This window comes from Microcaecilia unicolor, chromosome 10 (assembly GCF_901765095.1).
Source record: "Microcaecilia unicolor chromosome 10, aMicUni1.1, whole genome shotgun sequence".
In the NCBI taxonomy this organism is placed as follows: domain Eukaryota; kingdom Metazoa; phylum Chordata; class Amphibia; order Gymnophiona; family Siphonopidae; genus Microcaecilia; species Microcaecilia unicolor.
The window spans coordinates 17,543,214-17,564,596 of NC_044040.1; the positions used below are offsets into that span (position 1 = coordinate 17,543,214).

Consider the following 21,383-nt stretch of genomic DNA (forward strand, 5'->3'; position numbering starts at 1 on the left):
CGGCTCTGGCATAGACCGTATAAGTCTGCCCAGCGCTATCCCTGCCTCCCTACCTCCAGTCCTGCCTCCCACCACTGGCTCTGGCACAGACCGTATAAGTCTGCCCAGCGCTATCCCTGCCTCCCAACCTCCAGTCCTGCCTCCCACCACTGGCTCTGGCACAGACCGTATAAGTCTGCCCCGCACTATCCCCACCTCCCAACCTCCAGCCCCGCCTCCCACTACCGGCTCTGCTATCCAAACTTGGTTAAGCTCCTGAGGATCCTTTCCTTCTGAACAGGATTCCTTTATGTTTATGCTAAAAGATCAGCACACACATTCTTGAATCTTCACTTCCCCAGCTGTAAAGGACTAAAATACAGATTAATACATGCGTCCACCTTTTCCTATATGAGTACGCAGTTCTGGAATACACTGTCATTTGACCTGAAAACAGTTTACGACCTAATCAACTTTCGTAAATCACTGAAGACTCATCTCTTTAACAAGGCATACCACAATGATCCATAATAGGAGCTGTAACACACCACCACCTATCTGATATTTAGAATGTTTTCTCTCTATACCCGATTGCTTAATTTTATTATGTCATCCACGTTTCTTTATGTAATACCAATTGTACCTTTCACTCTGGATTGGCGAATGCTATGACGGAAAACTGTCAGCCACATTGAGCCTGCAAATAGGTGGGGAAATGTGGGATACAAATGCAACAAATAAATAAATAAATTCAAGTCATACAGGACACAAGGGGATCGTTGCTACTTAAGACATATAATTTTCTTTAGAGAGACATCATACATTTTCAGAATTTAGAGACACATTGTGCCCCTAACTCAAGAATGACAGTAATCCCTGGAAATGAAATTACAGAGCTGACACATGGCCCAGACTTTAACAGCTCTTGCTTTCAGACAGCCTCAGTCCAGTTGCGTTCTGGTAACAATCATGCTGATTTCAAACAGAAGAAACCGAGACTACATACTAAGAATAGCCAAAAGTCTTTTTGCAGAAGGAGGCTCAACTGGAATCTCATCAACTGCATCCACTTGCTTGTGGGATAGACCAGCCTTTAATTAATGCTTCGTGTTATCTAAAAGTGTGGGTTCTTTTAATAGAAATCTTACTAGGCCACGATACCTTCTGAACGTCCAATATAAAGAGTCATAAAGTTCCGAAGAAAGCGCTCTCGCAGATGTGATACATGATCCATTTAATAAGGGTTGTCTTGCACGTGCTTACAAATCTTCTTCAGACCCAGCCAGGTCTCTTCAGCTGTTGGGATGATCTGATTGGCTGGCAGCAGAAACCCATAGGCCCCCGTGTCCCGCAGCTCAAAGGCAAAAGAGTATTTAATGCCATAATCATAGGACCAGTCGATGCTACCTCCGCTGGCTTGATCTGAACAAAAGAGGGAACAAGGCATTACATGGGAAAGGGCTGGCAGGGTGGATCCGGTACTGGGATAACAGCACAAAACCCCCTGTATCCCTTTGTACTGTGACAAAAATGGTTTTTAATGGCCGCCCTCTTGCACAACAAAACATAGTTTTCTGCTTAACTAACAGAGGGAGACTGCGTTGAGTGAAAACAGGTAGATTTAAAGATGAATAAATAGACCTCAAATCTCCCAAAGGCACAGTGGGAGATTTGTCCACAACAGGAAACCATCCAAAACAAAGAACACAGGGGAAAAAACTCCAACAGAGAGAAAAAAAAACCCTATATTCCCCCCCCCCCCCCCCAAAAAAAAAAAACAGATGAAAACTACCCAGAAAACAAAAAAACACTCAAGGCAGTAATCCCACAGCCAGTTGAAAGGAAAGTATGTCCAACTGCGCACAGAAAAAAACCTAATACTTAGCTCAAAAGGATAGTGAGTGTGTGCAGCGGGTATGAGTTGCTCCCAGCTGTTTTCCTTTTTTAATTCTAAAATAAGTGAGTAGAGAAAACTGACTTCCTAAAGCATTCGCTTTTTTTTCCTTCATTATAAATTAGGATTCTTTGCATATTTGGACTCCCAGTTCTGAAGCTAAGGAATTTGCTAGAGGTGAAAGGTTGGACGATGCCCTTCTGGTGGAAACGCACCATGCTATACTGAGGAGAAGACTTATACTTACAGATCACAGTACAGATGGGTCCCACTGTGTAGGCAGTGCCGTAGAGTGAGGTCAGAGCACTGGCGGCAGATTCCGCCACGGCATTCTGGGGAGACATAAACAAAAAAAAGGTTAGGTAGGCACTTCCTTTCTGCTGCACGACTAATATTTCGTTAGTGTCGTTATGCTCATATTAGCCTTCTCCTCAAGTCACTTCACTGGCTTCCTATCCGTTTCCGCATACAGTTCAAACTCCTTTTATTGACCTATAAGTGCATTCACTCTGCAGCTCCTCAGTACCTCTCCACTCTCATCTCTCCCTACATTCCTCCCAGGGAACTCCGTTCACTGGGTAAATCTCTCTTATCTGCACCCTTCTCCTCCACTGCTAACTCCGTTCCTTTTATCTTGCTGCACCATATGCCTAGAATAGACTTCCTGAGCCGGTACGTCAAGCTCCATCTCTGGCCGTCTTCAAATCTAAGCTAAAAGCCCACCTTTTTGATGCTGCTTTTAACTCCTAACCCTTATTCACTTGTTCAGAACCCTTATTTCATCATCCTCACTTTAATATTCCCTTATCTCTTGTTTGTCCTGTTTGTCTGTCCTAATTAGATTGTAAGCTCTGTCGAGCAGGGACTGTCTCTTCATGTTCAAGTGTACAGCGCTGCGTACGTCTAGTAGCGCTATAGAAATGATAAGTAGTAGTAGTCTTTGGGATTTCAGAATGTTGCTACTCTTTGGAATTCTGCGTGGAATCTTGCTACTCTTAGGGAATTCCGGAATCTTGCTACTCTTTGGGATTCCGGAATCTTGCTACTCTTTGTCCTTACCCCTTATTCGTCCTGTTTGTCTTAATTAGATTGTAAGCTCTGTTGAGCAGGGACTGTCTCTTCATGTTCAAGTGTACAGCGCTGGGTACGTCTAGTAGCGCTTTAGAAATGATAAGCAGTAGTAGTAGTAGTAGTTTGTGACCTATGTATTACCCACACGACTTCCTTGAACATGCTCTTTAAGTGTATTCTGTTTGACTTCTCATGCTTTCTTTTTGTAACACAACACAGCATATGTAGGGCACACCATGTTTGTCCTTACTGGTATGTGCATAAGTCATCAAACACTCCACATGCACAGAGAAACTGACTTACACATGTACACGAAGAAAATCGCGATCCAAGGTTCAGGTAGGAGAGGAACACCTGTAGTACCCAAAAAGAACCATTTGGCCCTCCACTATAGTCCCAAAAGGAGGATATGTTAAGCCAATCTGGTTAACGCTCACAGATCCTAAAAGGGCAGAGTGCTGCTTGTGTTCTCTACCACTAGGGGGCAATCACCTGCAATGCCCTAGTGGTAGAGGGTACTGGGTACTAGAATGGAAAGAGCCCAGGAAAAGCACAGTACTCTCAAGTCATGGGCCCAGGGCCAGTGTTAGACATGCTGGGGCCCAGGGCAAAAATTGAGGGGGGGGGCCCTCAATCCCTTCTCCTTCCTGCTCCTCCCCCAATTTCCCCACATGCCGTTACTACCACACATAACACAAATGTAAATATCTTCTCCAGCCACAAAACACAGACAGACCTTCACCAAGTACAGAATAAGGGATCACAAATTTAAAATAGAAATATGAACTGGCAACCCCAAGAAGTTAAACTCGACAAATACTGCAACACTGGAGAAAATAAAAACAGAACTGCATTTCATTTTGTTCTGAACATAATCAGTGGCATAAACACAAGGGGGAAAATGGGACCCCCACTTTAGGCTTAGGCCCCCAAAAATTAACATCTCCCTTGCTGTGGCTCATGGGGATCCCCAGGCCTCACCAGTTGATGACCACCTCCTCAGGTCCAGCGACCAGAACTCTCCAAGTTCTACAACCAGCAGCAGTATTTCAGAGCTGTTGCCCTCCCCCCCCCATCCCTGCTCAACTTTCATGAATCCATAAAAAACAAACATGCGTGGGGAGGGGGGTGCAGTATTGGCAGTTCTTCTTCCCTCCCTTCCTTGATGCAGCATCTCTTTCCTCCCCCTCCATCCCATTGTTCAGCATCCCTCCCTTCCTTCCACCCCAGACCCAACATTTCTCCCTCTCTCTTTTCTAGGCAGAAACAGGAAGTTGCATCAAAGGTGGGTGGACCTGGACCACAGCAGAGGGAAAGCACCGAGGAGGTCACAGGCAGCATATCAGAATCGCTGCCTGACCGGTGACCCCCTCTGTGAAGAACAATGCATTTTAAAGTTAGTCCAGGAAGGTGAGGGAGACGTTGGATGGGGGTGGAAAGAAGAGGAAGACATCCCGGCCCCCCCGGGCCCCCTCCCCCCCTAATGGGTTCTCTGTCTCCATGAATCTGACCCAAAGGTTCCCCACAGCAAAACAAAGCACAAAATGGCCTCCAAGGTTGGAACAATGATACAATCTTTAATGTAAATGACCCGACATGGGCCGTGTTTCAGCGCCACATGCGCATGCCTCAGTGGTCAAAAATCAATGTTCTTCAGAGAGAACAGGTATTTCAAAATGTCCTTTGTAGATGTTCTACAAATTATCGTAACAAGTGCTTCTGAGTTCTATATTGTGATAATTATTTTATTTTTGTTACATTTGTACTCAGCGCTTTCCCACTCATGGCAGGCTCAATGTGGCAGGCAATGGAGGGTTAAGTGACTTGCCCAGAGTCACAAGGAGCTGCCTGTGCCGGGAATCGAACTCAGTTCCTCAGTTCCCCAGGACCAAAGTCCACCACCCTAACCACTAGGCCACTCCTACACTCAATAGTCATTATCACCGTACAATATCCTTTAAAAATGTAGGTTACAGTACGTCCTGACGGTTGTTTGAGTTTATGTGGCTGTCGGGGCCTACTGTTTTGCTTTGACTGGTTGCTTTTTGCTGCCCCGTAGAAGCTGCTGCCCTAGGCAACCGCCTAATGATTGGGCCCACCCTGTGAACAACAGAGAAGAGCCATCCTTTTGCTGTTATGTTACAGGTGTAATTTCCTTGGGAAGCTGCTGGTTTGCTGAAGCACAGCAGGAACTTACCAGCTCAGAATAGTCAACTACGTTGGTGCATTTGTAACCGTAAGGGAACATGAGGAGCTGGGAGTAGCTGTGAATGCTGATAAAAGCCTTGATGTTCCCATGTCTCTTGATAAAGTTCACCACAGATTTCACTTCCACCTCAGATTCAGCCTGGGGCCCGTGGTATGAATCTGAGCAGGGGTTGTTGCTGGCACCAGGTCCTGCAAGTGGAAAAACGAAGGGAAAATGTGAAGTGGGAAAAGGACTGAGTCACTTACCTCCCTGCTGCATTTACCTCGCAATCGCATATACCAATGTGTTACTTCTAATTCACACAGACAGCACTATTTAAACAAGAAAGGGATCACTGAATCTACAATGAGGAACGGTACACTGCACCAATAACACTGAGGGCACACTACACTGACAACGTTAAAAAGTGGCTGATTTACCCAAGGCCAGTCATAGGCAGGGGTGACAGGAGCGGCCGCACAGGGTCTCGTGCTCTCAGGTGTCCCGCGGCCCCTGCATGTCCTATTTTCTGCACCTCCCACTGTCAGCCCTGCCACTGCCACTGCTTCTCCAAACCACCGCAACAGTAGCGGCTAAACAAGTTAAAAGCTATCGTGAGGCCAAATTTGTATAGACAGGGCTACAGCTTTTGGTGGCAAAACCACGGACCAGGGACCAAGGACAGTTAACTAGCATTGTGCAGCAAGGCCTCGAGTCCTCGCTTCCCCTCAATTAACCGTCTCTGGCACTGTGAAGCAGTGGCGTAGCTACGTGGGGCCATGGGGGCCTGGGCCCCCCAAATTTCCTCTGGGCCCCTGGTTTTGCTTGGGACGTAGCCAGACCTCATGGTGGGAGGGGGCCAGAGCCTGAGGTGGGGGGCACATATTGGTCTACCGCTCTGCCGCCGCCCTCCCCCCTGCCATCGCCTCGCCCTCCCCCCCCACCCCCACCCTGCTGCAGCAAATACTCAATTTCACTAAAAGGAGCGTTAGGACGTGAGGGGAATACAGAGCAGGGCAGACAATGCGGCGGCACAACACTTCACCTGGCGGGGTTGGGAGAGGGTGGCAGTGAGGCAGCAGACCAATATGTGCCCCCCACTTCGGGCTCTGGCCCCCTCCCACTGCGAGGTCTGGCTATGCCCCTGCTGTGAAGCAAGTCCTCTGAGTCCTCACCTCCTTGGTTAACTCTGTCTCTGGCACCATGAAGCAAGTTCCTCCGAGTCCTCGCTTCAATAATTCAGCATAGCCACATTTGCTGTCTGCCCAGGCTAATGCAGCAAGACTCACATATGCGTGTGTGTACCGACCTCCAATCTTCTGGCTGCATGTGGAGGTCAGCACACGCATGCACATACCAGTAGACCTCTGATGTCACTGGCCCATGTGGGTATCAGTGTGAGCCTTGCTGCAACAGCCCAGGTAGAGTAGAGAGCAAGTACAGCTGCACTGGATTATTGAATGGAGGAGGAGGCGATACTTGAACATCTTGGAGGACCCCAGGTAAGCAGTCACTGAGGCACGTACATTCCCACAGGAGCCACGCAGGCTCAGAGCAAAGGAAAGATGCTGCCACCCCTGGCCGGCGGCGGCAATGTGAAGTAATCGCTGCGTTACCAGTCAAAATGTAATTAACCATAGTAACGCCGTTACTATAGTTAATTAGTATTTTACAGTGACACATTATTAGTAACACGATACCTCATAACACTGGTTATCATGGATGCCACGTCTCCAGGAACTTAAGGTACAGTAGATTCCGTGCTCATTCCTGTTGCCTCTTCTTATTAATGAACAAAGAAAGACTTTAGCCTGGATCTCAGAACTATTGTACCGGAGGTGACACTTCCTACCGGCACATTTTCAGTACGTCCTCACACTGCTTTACCTCCAAATCCTGCATTCCAGTTTCTGTTTGGGTCGACCCCGATGCAGGTGCTTCCAGCACTTTTGGAGCGAGTCTTTCGCCACAAACGGTTCTACGATTCAAAGAAAGGCAAATTCTGTGCAAGGCATCTGTATTGGCTATTCTGTAAGAAACATGTTCTGCCTGAGCAGGGTGAAAAGATATGTTCTTAGGGGAAGTGACAGATACGGAGGTCTAAAAGGTGCACACGCTTGGATTTGTGACATGAGGATACTTACAGAATGAACGAGACATATGGGGTAAATTCAAGAAACAGTGCTGAAATGATGCACGTTGAGCAAATTCTATAACGGCATTATAGCTGCCATTATAGAATACTAATCGAAGTTTGCAGTTTCTTATGCCATGTCAAAGGCTGCTGTAAGTGATTGTGCAGTGGTGGCCCTACCATTAGGCTAACTGAGGTGGGGGCCTCAGGCAGCGCTAATTATGGAGCGGCATCCTTCCTCATTCCTTCCTCACCTCCCCTTCACAGCCTACCTTCTTTTTTTGTTTTTCAAAAGGCAGTAGCAGCAGCAGCAGCAAGACAGAGGAGATGCTGGCGCCAGGGCAGTGTATGGGGGTCATTGCCGCTGCCAGCTTTTGAAAACAACAACCACAAAAAAGTAGGCTCGGGGTGGGGGGGGGGGAGAGAGATGGTAAACCGCAGTTGGGGGGGGGCGCAATGCTAGAGGGTCGGGGTGTCTTGGGTGCCTAACTGTTGGCAATTAGATGAATAACCCCAGTATTGTATAACCTGTGCATGTAACTTAGAGGCACACCCCTGACTCACCCATACCCCTCCCTCGGCCACGCCCCCTAGAAGTTGCATGTGACAGAAATTGTGCGCTCAACTTCTAGAATAGAGACTAAGGTCAGCTGCACGTGGAACTGCCAATTAGTCCCAAGTAATGCCAATAATTGATTATTAACTCTAATTATCAGCCAATTATTACATTAAGTTGTGCACACAATTGACATTATTCTATGAATTGGGCGCCGAACTTTGAGTGCTAAGCGTAAAGTTGGATGCCCAATTTTATACAATTAGGGGGATAGTCTTGGAGATGAATATAATAAACACAGTGGTGCCATATCTTGGGTGTATAACTCTGAGAAACATAAAAATGTGTATTGATACTGTATCCATCAGCTATGTGACCTATAGTAGGTGTCATGTATATGACACTGGAATAACTCATGGTGATATGAATGATGCTGTATTTGTCTCATAGATGATAGCTAAGATTCTCACAGAACTGTGAGTGATACTGTTCGAGTTGGTGTATGATACTGGGATACTCACATCAGTATGAGTGAACACATATCCATCAGGGTTTGTAACAATCAGGAGATAGATGTCCAGGTTGTTCAGCAGTGACGTGATGGCAGAATCCATTCCGTAATCTGCAGCAAGCTGAGTGCAGAGACAGAACCTCTGTTAGCAGAGCTTGGAATAGTTTAAAAGTCAAGAGCTGTGGGGCTAATTCTCTAAAGAGGACGACAAGAGCTAGGGACCAGGAATATATGTAAATGACCAGAATACCAGTGTATATGCATACATAGGAATGTGAATGACGGTACACACTTTTCTACAACATTGAACCTAAATGCAATGGCATGTGGTTTGCAGGTGGGTGTTCACATGGGCAGAGCTTGGATAGAATGCACATTTGTGCACCTACCCCCCACCCCCACCCCAGATATTCAAAGCTATTTAACTGGCCAGTCATGGCCGCTGACTGGTTAAATAGCATATCAGCATCTAACCACTAATGTTCAGAGGAAGATAACCAGTTATCTCCACTGAATATTGCCGGATAGCGCCTAGATACTAACCGGCTATATCGCATGACATAGTTGGATAGGTGCAGATATTCAGTGCTAAACCAGCTATATTTAGCAGTTAAAAATAAGCGGCATAAATAGTAGGCCTATCTTGAATGCTAAAAACGATCCAGTTAGCGCTGACTATCAGCATAACCGGTTAACTTTTAGCGATTAAAAAACCCTGGGCCGCCTGCACCTGGGGGCTCAACTCCCGGGGAACGGCGGTCACCACAGGTGAACCTCGGGGTTGCTCAGCCGCCAAGCAGAACCCGGCAGCTCTCTGCGCGGCACAAGAACTCACGCAGCTGACTCACGTAGACGCTTATGCGGTTTAGTAAAAGGGCCCCCGAATTTCAAGTGGATACAATTTAACAAACAGCCCAGCAGGTGGCTGCCAAGTACCCAAAGTGAAAGTTCTGGCAAGTGGGGGGGGGGGGGGGGGGTGAGCTGGGGGCACTACTTTATAGTTGAAAACACAATATTGAATGACTACCCCCCTCCCCCCAATGGCAGCAATGCAGTTGGATAACTCTTGCACAGCCTAGAGGAAGCATTCATTGCCTGTGACCGTCAGCTACCTAATAATATCTCATACCTCTCAGGCCCAGATGCACTAAACAATCGTTAGAGCCCTTCCCTTACCGATTCCCTTAGCGAATCGGTAAGGAACGGGCATGCATTAAGGAAAGGGAATGCAAATAAGCTGCTCGTTGTAGCTCACTTGCATTCTCTATTCCATCGTTAAACACTCGGCCAATCGGCCGGTCGAGCATGCGCAGAGCAGCCAGGCATTATGCTGACTGCTCTGTGCATGCCAAATACGTTTCCCTGTGCCGCCCGAAGACGTCGCGCCGCAAACTCCCTCTGATGCAGCTCAGTGCAGTTGAGGACGCCCATCCAAAAAAACCACTCATTTTGGCCGCCTCCCCCCTGCAATAATAAAAATGTCTATTTTGGCCGTCATCCCCCCACCCCGAAGACGCCACGCTGCTCACCCCCTCCGATGCGCCTCAATCCAGAGGACAGTGCAGTTGAGGACGCCCATCCAAAAAAAAACACCCATTTTGGCCGCCTTCCCCCCCCCCCCCCCCCCCCGCAATAATAAAAATGTTTATTTTTGGCCGTGCTTCACTCAACTGAAAGACCTGGAAGTCCCTGAGCCAATCACAACGCGTTTAGCTGGGGGGGGGGGGGGATGACGGCACTTGACTTTTTTCCCCCGATTTTTTGTTTTTGTTACTTTTGTAGCAGTTTTTCAATCCCGGGCAGCCCCAACGAGAGGTACAGACCTCTCATTAGATTTTCCAGCGTTAAGGCAATCGGAAAAGGTTAGTGCATCTCATTACAATAGGGTTTCTACACAATTTGCTCATCTGCATTCCGTTTTCGTTAGCGTCGTCGGGGGAAAAAAATCTTTAGTGCATGCCAGGGTTTACTACTTGCTCGTTAATGGCTCCTTAAGTTTAGTGCATCTGGCCCTCAGTGTGCTGAATCACCAAATAATAAAACCAGGACTTTCCTTAACTATCTCCTGAATCAATGTACCAGCTCCTCCCACTTCTATTGCCCTGGAATCCAATCCTGTGAGATCTTAAGGTGAAGTGGTGAAGGGCCCTAGCCAGTGCTTGAACAGTAAGTTTTCAGGAAACAGTGGAAGTTGTAGGAAATACTGAAAAAGGACTCCCCTCCCTCCTTTTCAGGAAGTAAAGTTTTCACCTTTTATCTATTGTGAAGAAGACTTCTGTTTTCATCCAAGATTGCTATCACTTTTCTATGGTCACAGTCCTAGCTTCTCTGCTTCCATTGTGTTTCTATCTCCCCTGTCTCTGCAAATCTTCCTCTAAAGAGCTTGCACAATTTGGCATGTTTGAGAGCACTGGAACCATGTAGCCAGGGCGAGGTTGGTAAGGAGCATTCAACTGTTGAAGGGTTCAGAAACGGAGCCAAAGACCTACCCGCTCTTCTGAGCATGAAAGATCTCAGGGGCACATTTTGCAACAATGGCTAAATCACCCCTCAGGTTGCACAAATTGTTCAGTCTTGTTTACTAGACGGGATAATATTCTGGGTAAAACACGGTACGCATATACTGAAATCACCTTGTGTGCGATCCAGAGACCTGTAGCCTGAGTGACCCATTCTCGGGCGTGGATGCCGCTATCAAGCCAAATGGCAGGTCGGTTGATTCCTCCAGTGCTGAACTGTGATATAATCAAACCAAAAAAACAACGTTTAAATCGTCTTTCTGCTGAATATAGAACAGTGTCCTAACACTGCACATCTTATCCGGGTCACAGTGTCCTGCAACCAACAACATAACATTGAAAGTTATTTCACTTTTCACTCTCCTCCCACCCCTTATTTTTGAAAAAGCTTTTTGTACCCCAGCTTCAACGTGTTGGCAAGCATTTTTTCTGCATATCCTACCTCTGGTCTCAGCCATCAGCTTCACCCCCACTCCCCCAATTCCCGCCTCCTAGGACAATAAGAAATAAAGAAAAAACACCCCCATACACACTACTGTCAGTCCAATATCTCTGAGCACTTCATTCCTTGCTTTATGTGCAAGGCTCTGAACATCAGGGGCGTAGCCAGACCTCGGCGGAAGGGGGGTCCAGAGCCCGAGGTAGGGGGGCACAGTTTAGCCCGCTGCCGACCCCCGCCACTTTCAACCCTCCGCCGCCGACCCTCCCCCATCTCTGCCGCCCCCAGGTACCTTTGCTGGCGGGGGTCCCCAACTCCCACCTGCTGAAGTCTTCTTCAGTACCGGTCTCAGGCACATTCGCTGATCTGTTTCTATGAGTCCTGACTCCTGATATCCTGCATGCACATGTGCAGGACGTCAGGAGTCAGGATTCACAGAAACAGATCAGCGACTTCGGCTGGCGGGGGTTGGGGACCCCCACCAGTAAAGGTACGTGGCGGCAGCAGCAGGAGGGGGGTCGAAAGTGGAAGGGATTGTCGGCGGCGGGGGGGGGGGGGGTGTCAAAAGCAGAGGGGGCCAGGGCTAAATCTGTGGGGGCCCATGCCCCTGTGGCCCCACCTAGCTACGTCCCTGCTGAACACATACAAATGATCTGTCCGGAACTCATACAATCAACTTTTTTATTTGCATTGGCTTCTATAGGCTGTTTCTCCACTGCCAACATGATGGGGCTGAGGAGTATCTCCAACCCAAGAATATTACCTGCTTTGCCACCAGAAGGCTCTCCAGGCAAACAGTTTATTGAATTTGCCTCTTATGACCAACTTAACAGTAACATCAAAAAGTGGAGGAGTAGCCATTGGGTTGAGAACCAGGGAAACTGGGTTTGATTCCCACTGCAGTTCCGTATAACCCTGGGCAAGTCACATGAAGTCCACACACACTAACAGAAATGCATCAACACACTCTCTTCTGAATTCTACTACCCGTATCTTCACCACAATTAATACCCCACCCACTTATAAAATTGCTACACCCTAAGGTTGTCGTGCTATTGTTATATCGCCCTATCTTTTCCCCATTGTAACATTCCACTGTTTATACGCTCTAAATGTTGTTTTGACTTGACTTTGTCTTCCCACATCTCCTCATAATGTAACCCATAATTGTACTATAACACATTGTATTTCCATAATTCACAATGTATTGTAAGCCACACTGAGCCCGCAAATAGGTGGGAAAATGTGGGATACAAATGCAATAAATAAATAATAAAGTCACTTGATCCTCTATTGCCCCAGGTACAACACTTACTAGGGACAGAGAAAGTATCTGTATACAATATGTAAACCGCTTTGGTTGTACTGCAGGAAGGCAGTATATCAAATGCATGACCCTTTACCCTCACATATATATTTATTTATTTGGATTTTGCTCACACCTTTTTCAGTAGTAGCTCAAGGTGAGTTCCATTCAGGTACTCTGGATATTTCTCTGTCCCAGGAGGGCTCACACTCTAAGTTTGTACCTGAGGCAATGGAGGGTTAAGTGACTTGCCCAAGATCACAAGGAGCAGCAGTGGGATTTGAACCGGCCACCTCTGGATTGCAAGACCAGTGCTCTAACCACTAGGCCACTCCTCCACTCAGCAACATTCCATGTAGAATCTCAAATAGTAGCAACAGAACCTCAACATTCCATCTAGAATCTCAAACAGTAGCAACATTCCATGTAGAAGCCTGCGCTTGCAGATCAGCAATGCGGCCGCGCAGGCTTCTGTTTCTGTGAGTCTGACGTCCTGCACATACGTGCAGGACGTCAGACTCACAGAAACAGAAGCCTGCGCAGCAGTGTTGCTGATCTGCAATGTTGCTAGTGGAATACTAACATTCCATGTAGAATCTCAAATAGTAGCAACAGAATCTCAAATAGTAGCAACATTCCATGTAAAATCTCAGATAGTAGCAACAGAATCTCAAATAATTTATTTGGATTTTGCTCACACCTTTTTCAGTAGTAGCTCAAGGTGAGTTCCATTCAGGTACTCTGGATATTTCTCTGTCCCAGGAGGGCTCACAATCTAAGTTTGTACCTGAGGCAATGGAGGGTTAAATGACTTGCCCAAGATCACAAGGAGCAGCAGTGGGATTTGAACTGACCACCTCTGGATTGCAAGACCAGTGCTTTAACCATTAGGCCAGTCCTCCACTGAACATCCTGGTAAAGATTTTGCTCACATACTGAGCAAAACAGTTCCAATATCCCACTAAAAAGAACCAGAAACAGGTCAAACCAAGGACTTCAGAGAGTGAAGCTTTACTTTTTATAATCTGAGCACTTACAATACAGGAATAAGAATTAGCACTGAAAGTGTTGTATATGGTCAGTCAGAAGATGACAAGGTCTAAACCTCTGCAGTAGAAGATTCAGTGGCTTTTCTAAAGTCCTTATTTACTAAGCTTGGGTGTCCAAACTACACAGCCTGCAGCCAAGTATGGCTAGAGGCAACTTTGATGTGGCCCCAAGCCCTGGTGCTTGATTTACTCTGGCCTGCCCCTGTTCGCTCTCCATCTCACCTCTCTGCAGCCTTCTAGCTGTTGAGGTCACTCCTCCACCTCTCACATGGTTCACTGGTCCTGTTTGATAAACTGTGGAGGAGTAGAATAGCAGGTTGGAGACCTGGGGAACTAGGTTCAATCCCTGCTTCTGCCTGAGGTCGGCAGTTGGTCGAGAACCTGGGGAACAAGGTTCAATTCCCTCTGTAGCTCCAGGTGACTCTGCACAAGTCACTTAACCCTCCGTTGCCCCAGGTACAACAGTAGTACAATGTACTACTTAGATTGTGAGACCAGTAGTGACAGACCCAGTACCTGTAAAATGAAACTGTATACTGCTTAGGTCTTAGCAGTATATAAATACCTAAATGAATGTATGGGGGTTCCATAGGTACAGAACAGACAGATGTGCATGGGAAGGGGAGGAGTGGCATCAGCAGTTAGACAACCTGCAAGAGAGGTGCCTGATAGAGGAGGGGGTAGGAAGTGGGGATCCTCAATAGGAAAGGAGGGAGGAAAGGATGTGCCTGCAGTCTCCCTACCAGGGGTGGCCCGACCATTAGTCCACCTGAGGCGGGGGCCTCAGGCGGCACTCTTTAGGAGAGGCAACTCGGGGGCAGCTTTGCAGCGTTTTACTTCATCACGGTGATGTTCCGAACCTGACAGCGGCAGTGATTCCCATACATCGCCCTGCCACTGCCGGCACCCGCCTCTTTCCTTTACTGCGGCCGCCTGAAGTAACTTCCTGTTTCACTCAGGCAGCCGCAGTAAAGGGGAGGGCCGGGTGCAAGAAGCGGCAGGGCAGTGTATGGGAATTGCTGCTGGGTTTGGAACGTCACTGTGATGAGGTAAAATGCCGGAGGAGGTGGCATCTCAGCCTGGGGGGGGGGGGGGCCACATGCAAGCTCTACCTCAGGCAGCATCTTGTTTTGGGCTAGCCCTGCTCCCTACACTTATGTTTTTTGGATTGCCACCCAATGGCTGTCATAATGTGGCATGTAAGTCTAGTCACCACGTTGTAGAAATGTCCTTCACGTTTTATCAGGACCTATTGTTTTGCTTTGACTGCAGCTGCTCTTTGACACCCCAACCCCCCACACCCAAAGCTGTCACCCTAAGCAACTTTGCCTAACGATTTGATCATTTATCTTCCTGTGGAACCCCTTGGCTGCCTTCCACTTCTCCCTCTGATCAGTGGGACCCCCCAGGACTCTACAAATCCTCTTTTTATATCCCTGCCCCACCACTGGAGGTGAGAAGCACTTCCTAAAACTTACCTCACCGTCTCTGAATGCTCTGGAAAGTTCCTTATTTTACACATGCAGGGCACTAATATACACTGGGGGTTCCAGGGGTCTCTGTACTTGCAAAGAAATTACAGTATTGAACAATAGCTCTTTAAAAGCAAAAGGTGAGGAACGATTCAGGAGGCACAGTAGATGTTCACAATTAAGGACAATTTGGTACGCAGAGATAAAGGTTATGGTGCTTTCTTCTATCCAATGTAGTCCTAACAGAGTATTTAACATAGTAACATAGTAGATGACGGCAGAAAAAGACCTGCACGGTCCATCCAGTCTGCCCAACAAGATAACTCATATGTGCTACTTTTTGTGTATACCACCCTACTTTGATTTGTACCTGTGCTCTTTAGGGCACAGACCATATAAGTCTTCCCAGCACTATCCCCGCCTCCCAACCACCAGTCCCGTCTCCCACCACCGGCTCTGGCACAGACCGTATAAGTCTGCCAAGCACTATCCCTGCCTCCCAACCACCAGCCCCGCCTCCCGCCACCGGCTCTGGCACAGACCGTATAATTCTGCCCAGCACTATCCCCGCCTCCCAACCACCAGTCCCATCTCCCACCACTGGCTCTGGCACAGACCATATAAGTCTGCCCAGCACTATCCCCGCCTCCCAACTACCAGCCCCACCTCCCACCACCGGCTCTGCCACCCGATCTCGACTAAGCTCCTGAGGATCCATTCCTTCTGCACAGGATTCCTTTAACCTCTTTCTAAGTTTTACTGAGAATCCTTTCTCTGCAGTAGAAGAAACCAGGGGCGTATCTGCGTGGGGCCACAGGGGCCTGGGCCCCCGCAGATTTCGCCCTGGACCCCCCTACCACAGACCATCTCCACCTCCCCCTCCCCTCCCGCCCGCCACCAACCCGTCGCCGATCTTTGCTGGCGGGGACCCCAAGCCCCCGCCAGCCGAAGTCCTCTCTTCCGTGCAGGATGCAAGTTTCAACGCTTCCTGTTCTTCTGAGTCTGACGTCCTGCACGTACAACGTGCAGAACGTCAGACTCAGAATTTGGAATTCAGTCTGACGTCCTGCGCGTTGTACGTGCAGGACGTCAGACTCAGAAGAACAGGAAGCGTTGAAACTTGCAGAGGCGCAGCCTGCATGGAAGAGAGGACCTCGGCTGGCGGGGGGTTGGGGTCCCCCGCCAGCAAAGGTAAGTGACAGCAGCGGGGGAGGGTGTCATTGGTGGCGAGGGGGGGATCGGTGGCGCCGGGGGGGGCTAAAATGTGCCCCCTCCCTCTGGCTCTGGCCCCCCCTACCGCCCGAGTCCAGATACGCCCCTGGAAGAAACTGGAACTGTCAGAGAATGTTTTGTTATAAATTAAGCCAGTGTTTCCCAAATCTGTTCCTGGAGGCACCCCGGCCGCTCAGGTTTTCAGGATATCCACGATGAATATTCATGAGATAGATTTGCATGTAGAGGAGGCAGTGCATGCATATATATCTCTTTATGAATATTCATCATGGATATCCTGAAAACCTGACTGGCTGGGGTACCTCCAGGACCAGGTTTGGGAATCATTGAATTAAGCATTCCAGGAATGGTAGATGCCTGATGATTCTTGTACTAGATGAGAAGCAGTGTATAAGAAAGGATTGCCGTTATAGCCAAAGCCCAGGCTGTGTAAAAGGAAGCCTACCTTCAGCACATACATCGGCCGGCCCTCATAGGAAGTCCCAATCTGCTGTTTACTGACCAGGCCACTGTATTCACTGGCCAGGATGTCCATTTGTGTGTAAATCTGTTTGCAGACAGAAGAAGCAAAGATGAGGAATACAAAGCTGGTGTGTTAAGCTGTGGATTTTCCAATGTATAGCGACAGGTATTTGTCTTAACGAGGACCTCAGCGGCCAATAGAATCAAAATGGCCGCTGTAGAAATGTGCTGTCATTTTACTTTAAATTTATGGGCCTGATATTCAGGCCACTGTGACCAGGGGTGTAGCCAGACACCCGATTTTGGATGGGTCTGGGCCCAAGATGGATGGACAGAATAACTCTGCCATGTCCCACAAGTGATTTGGTCTCTCCCTCTCTCATCTGCATGCCGTATGGTCTCTCAAACATCCCCCCTCCCCCGCATACCTTTTAAATAGCAGATTTTCACTGGCGAGCAGCAACTAATACACACTGCTCATGTTGGCCCCACAGCCTGCCCTCTGATGCAACATCCTGTTTCTGCATAAGCGGGACTACATCACTGTTGCCAAGGTTGCGGTTTTCCCGCCCAATTGGGCGGCTTTCCGTGACCCGCTGCGGGAAATTTTTGGCCGTTGCGGGTTGCAGTGGGCGGGGTTAGTGATGTCGGGGCGGGGTTATTGACATTGTGGGCGGGGTTAGTGACGTTGTGGGCGGGTTGGTGACATTGTGGACGTGGTTAGTGATGGCGGGGTGGGGTTAGTGACGGCGGGGGCAGGGTGATGACGGCGGGGGCGGGGTTTTGTGTGGGAAATTTTTTTTCAATTTGGCAAGCCTGGACTACATCAGAGGGAAGGCTGTGGGGCCGGTGCAAACAGTATGGATCAGTCGCTGCTCGCTGCAGGTGAAGATCTGCTATTTACAAGGTATGCAGGAGGGACAGTTGTTGGGAGTTTTTGACTGGTGGGGCTTGGGGATCCCTGATAGCCCCATCATAGGTGTAATGCTACTGGGTGGACCTGAGCCCAAAGTGGGTGGGCCTGGGTTGGCTATGCCTCTGGCTGTGACCAGTAATTTTTAAGGTGGTGAGTGCTGTAGGCAGAATCTGAGCACTGGTACTGAAGTGATCAGGGTGCTGGTCAAAATTCAAACTGGAGCCAGATAAAGTTAGAACAGCCTTTTTTGCTGTCCTAACTTTATCCAGGAACTTACCTGGCTAGTGGACTGAAAATCTCCAGCTCAGCCCAGACTCCACCCCAGACCACTCGAGCACTAACCAGATATTTCCGCTTCAGTCTGCCCAGTGATGTGCCACTGAGAATTGCCGTGCTTTAGTAAAAGGGTCCCTTAGTGTAGATCTTAACAAGACCTAAACCTTGGATGCCATTTGTTGAATCTGGCCCATACTTGTATGTGTATCTACCGAACAAGGTGCTATGTACTTATTACATGTAAAACAAAAAAAAAGGAGGTAAAAATCCTCACGATACCGTGAGATATAGAACCAAAAAAAAAAAGTGAGGAAAAACCAAGTAGGATACCAAAAGACGCTTTATTGTATAAAAACGACCCGACACGGCCGTGTTTCGGCCCTAAGGCCTACCTCAGGGGTCTTGAACATCTCAGATGAATGTTATTTTAGAAGAGAGGAGGATCTTTTGTGGCAATGCCATTTCAAATCAGTTGGTAACTGAACATATGCTATTCTAAAACAGAGGAGTTTGCGTTTAAGCAAAGTTTTACCAGTGTATGTTCATACAGTAGATCATCTGAGATTGTTCAAGACCCCTGAGGTAGGCCTTAGGGCCGAAACACGGCCGTGTCGGGTCGTTTTTATACAATATGCTTCTTTTGGTATCCTACTTGGTTTTTCCTCACTTTTTTTTGGTACTTATTACATGTGACATATATTGGTGTTCCTGGGGACGAAGAACAGGTACAGAGTATGCACACATAAAATCAAGCAGGCCCCAAATGGAAAACATTCCTTTAGTGCATCTGAGTAAGGAGTCTGTGGTCTATGTATTGGCACAGATCCTTCAGAAGGCACAACCTAGTGGACATCCAAGTAAACAGCATTAATGCACAAACCACTCATCTGCTGTGCTTTATTTTTTGGCAGCGGGGGGGGGGGGGGGGCAACAGTTTTCTCCTGAAGCTCCTGCTCCTTTTGATTTCCAGCTCAACAAGAGCATAAGTTCAGATCCAGTGCCGTGAACCGTCATTTACCTTCTCTCCCAACTCAGCCCAGACATCACAGCTATAGTCTTCTTCAACCAGGTGCACGAACCACAGCTCCCTCTGGAATACTGATGATGTGAACCCCAAGTGTGGCCACTAGGTGTCGCTATTATGTAATAATTGGGATTCCCCCGGCCCCATGAATGCTGTCTCAGTACTATGGCATGTCCCAGCCAGCCCAGAGGATGGAAGACCTGATCTGGTCCCCATATGTCACCAAGCCACCCTCACTTCTTAATGATAAGGCCTGCAAAGTATTCGCTCATATAAATCTTCAATGTCCCCCCAAAAGAAAGCAACCACGGCTTTGCATGCATCTCCTTTCCACAATTTTTTGTACCATTCATCTCTCTGTCATTTCCATGACTTGTTGTGAGGATAATTGCCCAAGTCAGTATTAGAAACAGCACACCTGTACTGGCCCAGTAGCTCAAGGGGCAAGTGCTGTACACTGTCATGCAGATGGTCCTCAGTTTGAACCTCAGGTTAGGTCTGCCCCTTCTCGGATTGACTGGGTCTGATGGTGTTCCAGAGGAATAGAGAGGTATGGTCATTCTTAAGGGTAAGATCTAGTGGCCAGATTCAGAACCCATGATTTCCTCTTCTAACCCCCCCCCCCCCCCCCCCCCCCCAACAAAGGACCATCACTGCTATAATCGGATCAAGTATGTTTGGGGGAGAAGAGATATAAATTTTGGGAAAATCTCTTGGTAGTTGTGAATGCAGGCTCATGGCACCCTATACCAGCACTTGTTCCCACTGAGCTGGAGGTGCAAAGGAGCAGAAGGAATGGGAATGAACGGGGTTAAATTTTAGAAATCCTCTAGCAGCCTTCTGGTCTATATGCAGCAGCTCATCCCATCAGCCAAATGGAGCACATTCAACTGGTCCAGCAGATGAAGCTTCTACAGTTTAGTTCCAGTTCTCACTCAGTGGGGGATGGGGGCACATCTCAGAGTAGAAACCGCCACGTGCCATGGAATACATGAAATGAGAATTGTGAAGACGATTTGTGCAGATACCGTGTGCTCAAAGAGATGATACACAAAGCTCAACCATACTTACTTCATCCAGCGTGTGATACATGGACAAGTTGAAACTCTTGGAATTACGTTCCAGCTTTCGGTTGAGTTCTATCTCAACTCTCTCTTCATCTAGCATAGCCTAGAAATGATATTAGAAGCCGTGAGGGATCCTACAATAACAGCGTCAATTTACAGCCAGCACAGCAACCGCATGAATTTAAGCACCAGCGCGTAAAATTAATCTGTACATTCAACACTGTCCTCATTCCAGCCCAAACCCAGTGCCTTATTAGATGACAAAGATGAAACCATTCAGTCAGATTTTCAGTCTGATATTATCTATATCAAATACATGATGAACAGAGAAGATTTAGTGGGAGCCAGAGCAGTGTGTGACAGAATGACAGTGCCGTGAACTACCACACTGAATTCTTGTGTTTGTCACGGCTGCTGGGGTTCACCTGTGCCACCTAAATGATAGATCTCAGTCACAGGGCAGAGAGAGCACTACGGTCTGCTGTCAAGAGAGGGAAAGACTAAGGCTCCTGCTGCTACCTGCTTTCCAGTCCTTAATGATTTGTGTAGGGGCAAACTGGGAGGATCCTAAGCAATGGGACACTGATAGAAAGGCCAAAGGTCAAGATGCATCTGGTTAGTCTGGTTAGTGCTTAGATGGGGAACATTTATTTATTTATTAGAATTTACGTTATGTGCTAAAAAGTGGTGTACAGCAAGAACAATCCGGACATAGGCAATAGATAATTACAGCAGAATAAAATATTTAAATAGGAGTACATATTATGGCATAATATGCAACTTAAAATATCAACACAATATACATTATAGCATCTTAAATGACAGTATAGGGTGGAAGTGGAAGTGGAAGATATAGACAGAAATAAAAGGAAATGATGTTAGTCAGTGTCTCTTCTCTTTCAATCACCAGTGAATTCACATCTCAGTATGGTGTAAGACAACATTACTCCTTAGTATGTCAACTTTCAAATGAGATGTTAAATCTAGAGTCCTTTCTACTCTTTGGACCAAAAGATCTCATGTATTCAAAAGAGTTGAGAAGGTCTGCAAAAGATGCTCCAGAGCCAATGAGGTTCTATCTACCTGGATGTCTTTGATCATGATGGAATACTCAATGCCTCGTGACTCCAGATAAACTTTCACAGCCTGGAGACTTGTGAAGGAAACGTGGATGTCCACTGGGATCTGGGGGTTCGAGGGGCGCAGCCAGAAATCAAGCTAGAGAGAAAAGAAGAGATCAAGAAAACAACATTGTGCCCAGGAGACAAGAAGAAATTGAGCATCAAA

General features: G+C 47.6%; 1 protein-coding gene across 1 annotated transcript in view; it reads right to left on the reverse strand.

The window, feature by feature from the left end:
* Positions 1-1,208: 1,208 nt before the first annotated feature.
* Positions 1,209-21,383, reverse strand: part of CPA2 (carboxypeptidase A2) — a 31,005-nt gene continuing 10,830 nt past the window's right edge. The window contains exons 3-11 of the mRNA XM_030216386.1: positions 21,180-21,314; positions 20,101-20,199; positions 16,797-16,898; positions 10,967-11,068; positions 8,344-8,454; positions 7,020-7,110; positions 5,142-5,341; positions 2,121-2,205; positions 1,209-1,401 (exon numbers count right to left, since the gene is read on the reverse strand). Of these exons, the coding sequence (XP_030072246.1) occupies positions 1,214-1,401; positions 2,121-2,205; positions 5,142-5,341; positions 7,020-7,110; positions 8,344-8,454; positions 10,967-11,068; positions 16,797-16,898; positions 20,101-20,199; positions 21,180-21,314 (1,113 nt within the window). The 3' untranslated portion in view covers positions 1,209-1,213. The remainder of the gene's footprint in view (positions 1,402-2,120; positions 2,206-5,141; positions 5,342-7,019; positions 7,111-8,343; positions 8,455-10,966; positions 11,069-16,796; positions 16,899-20,100; positions 20,200-21,179; positions 21,315-21,383) is intronic.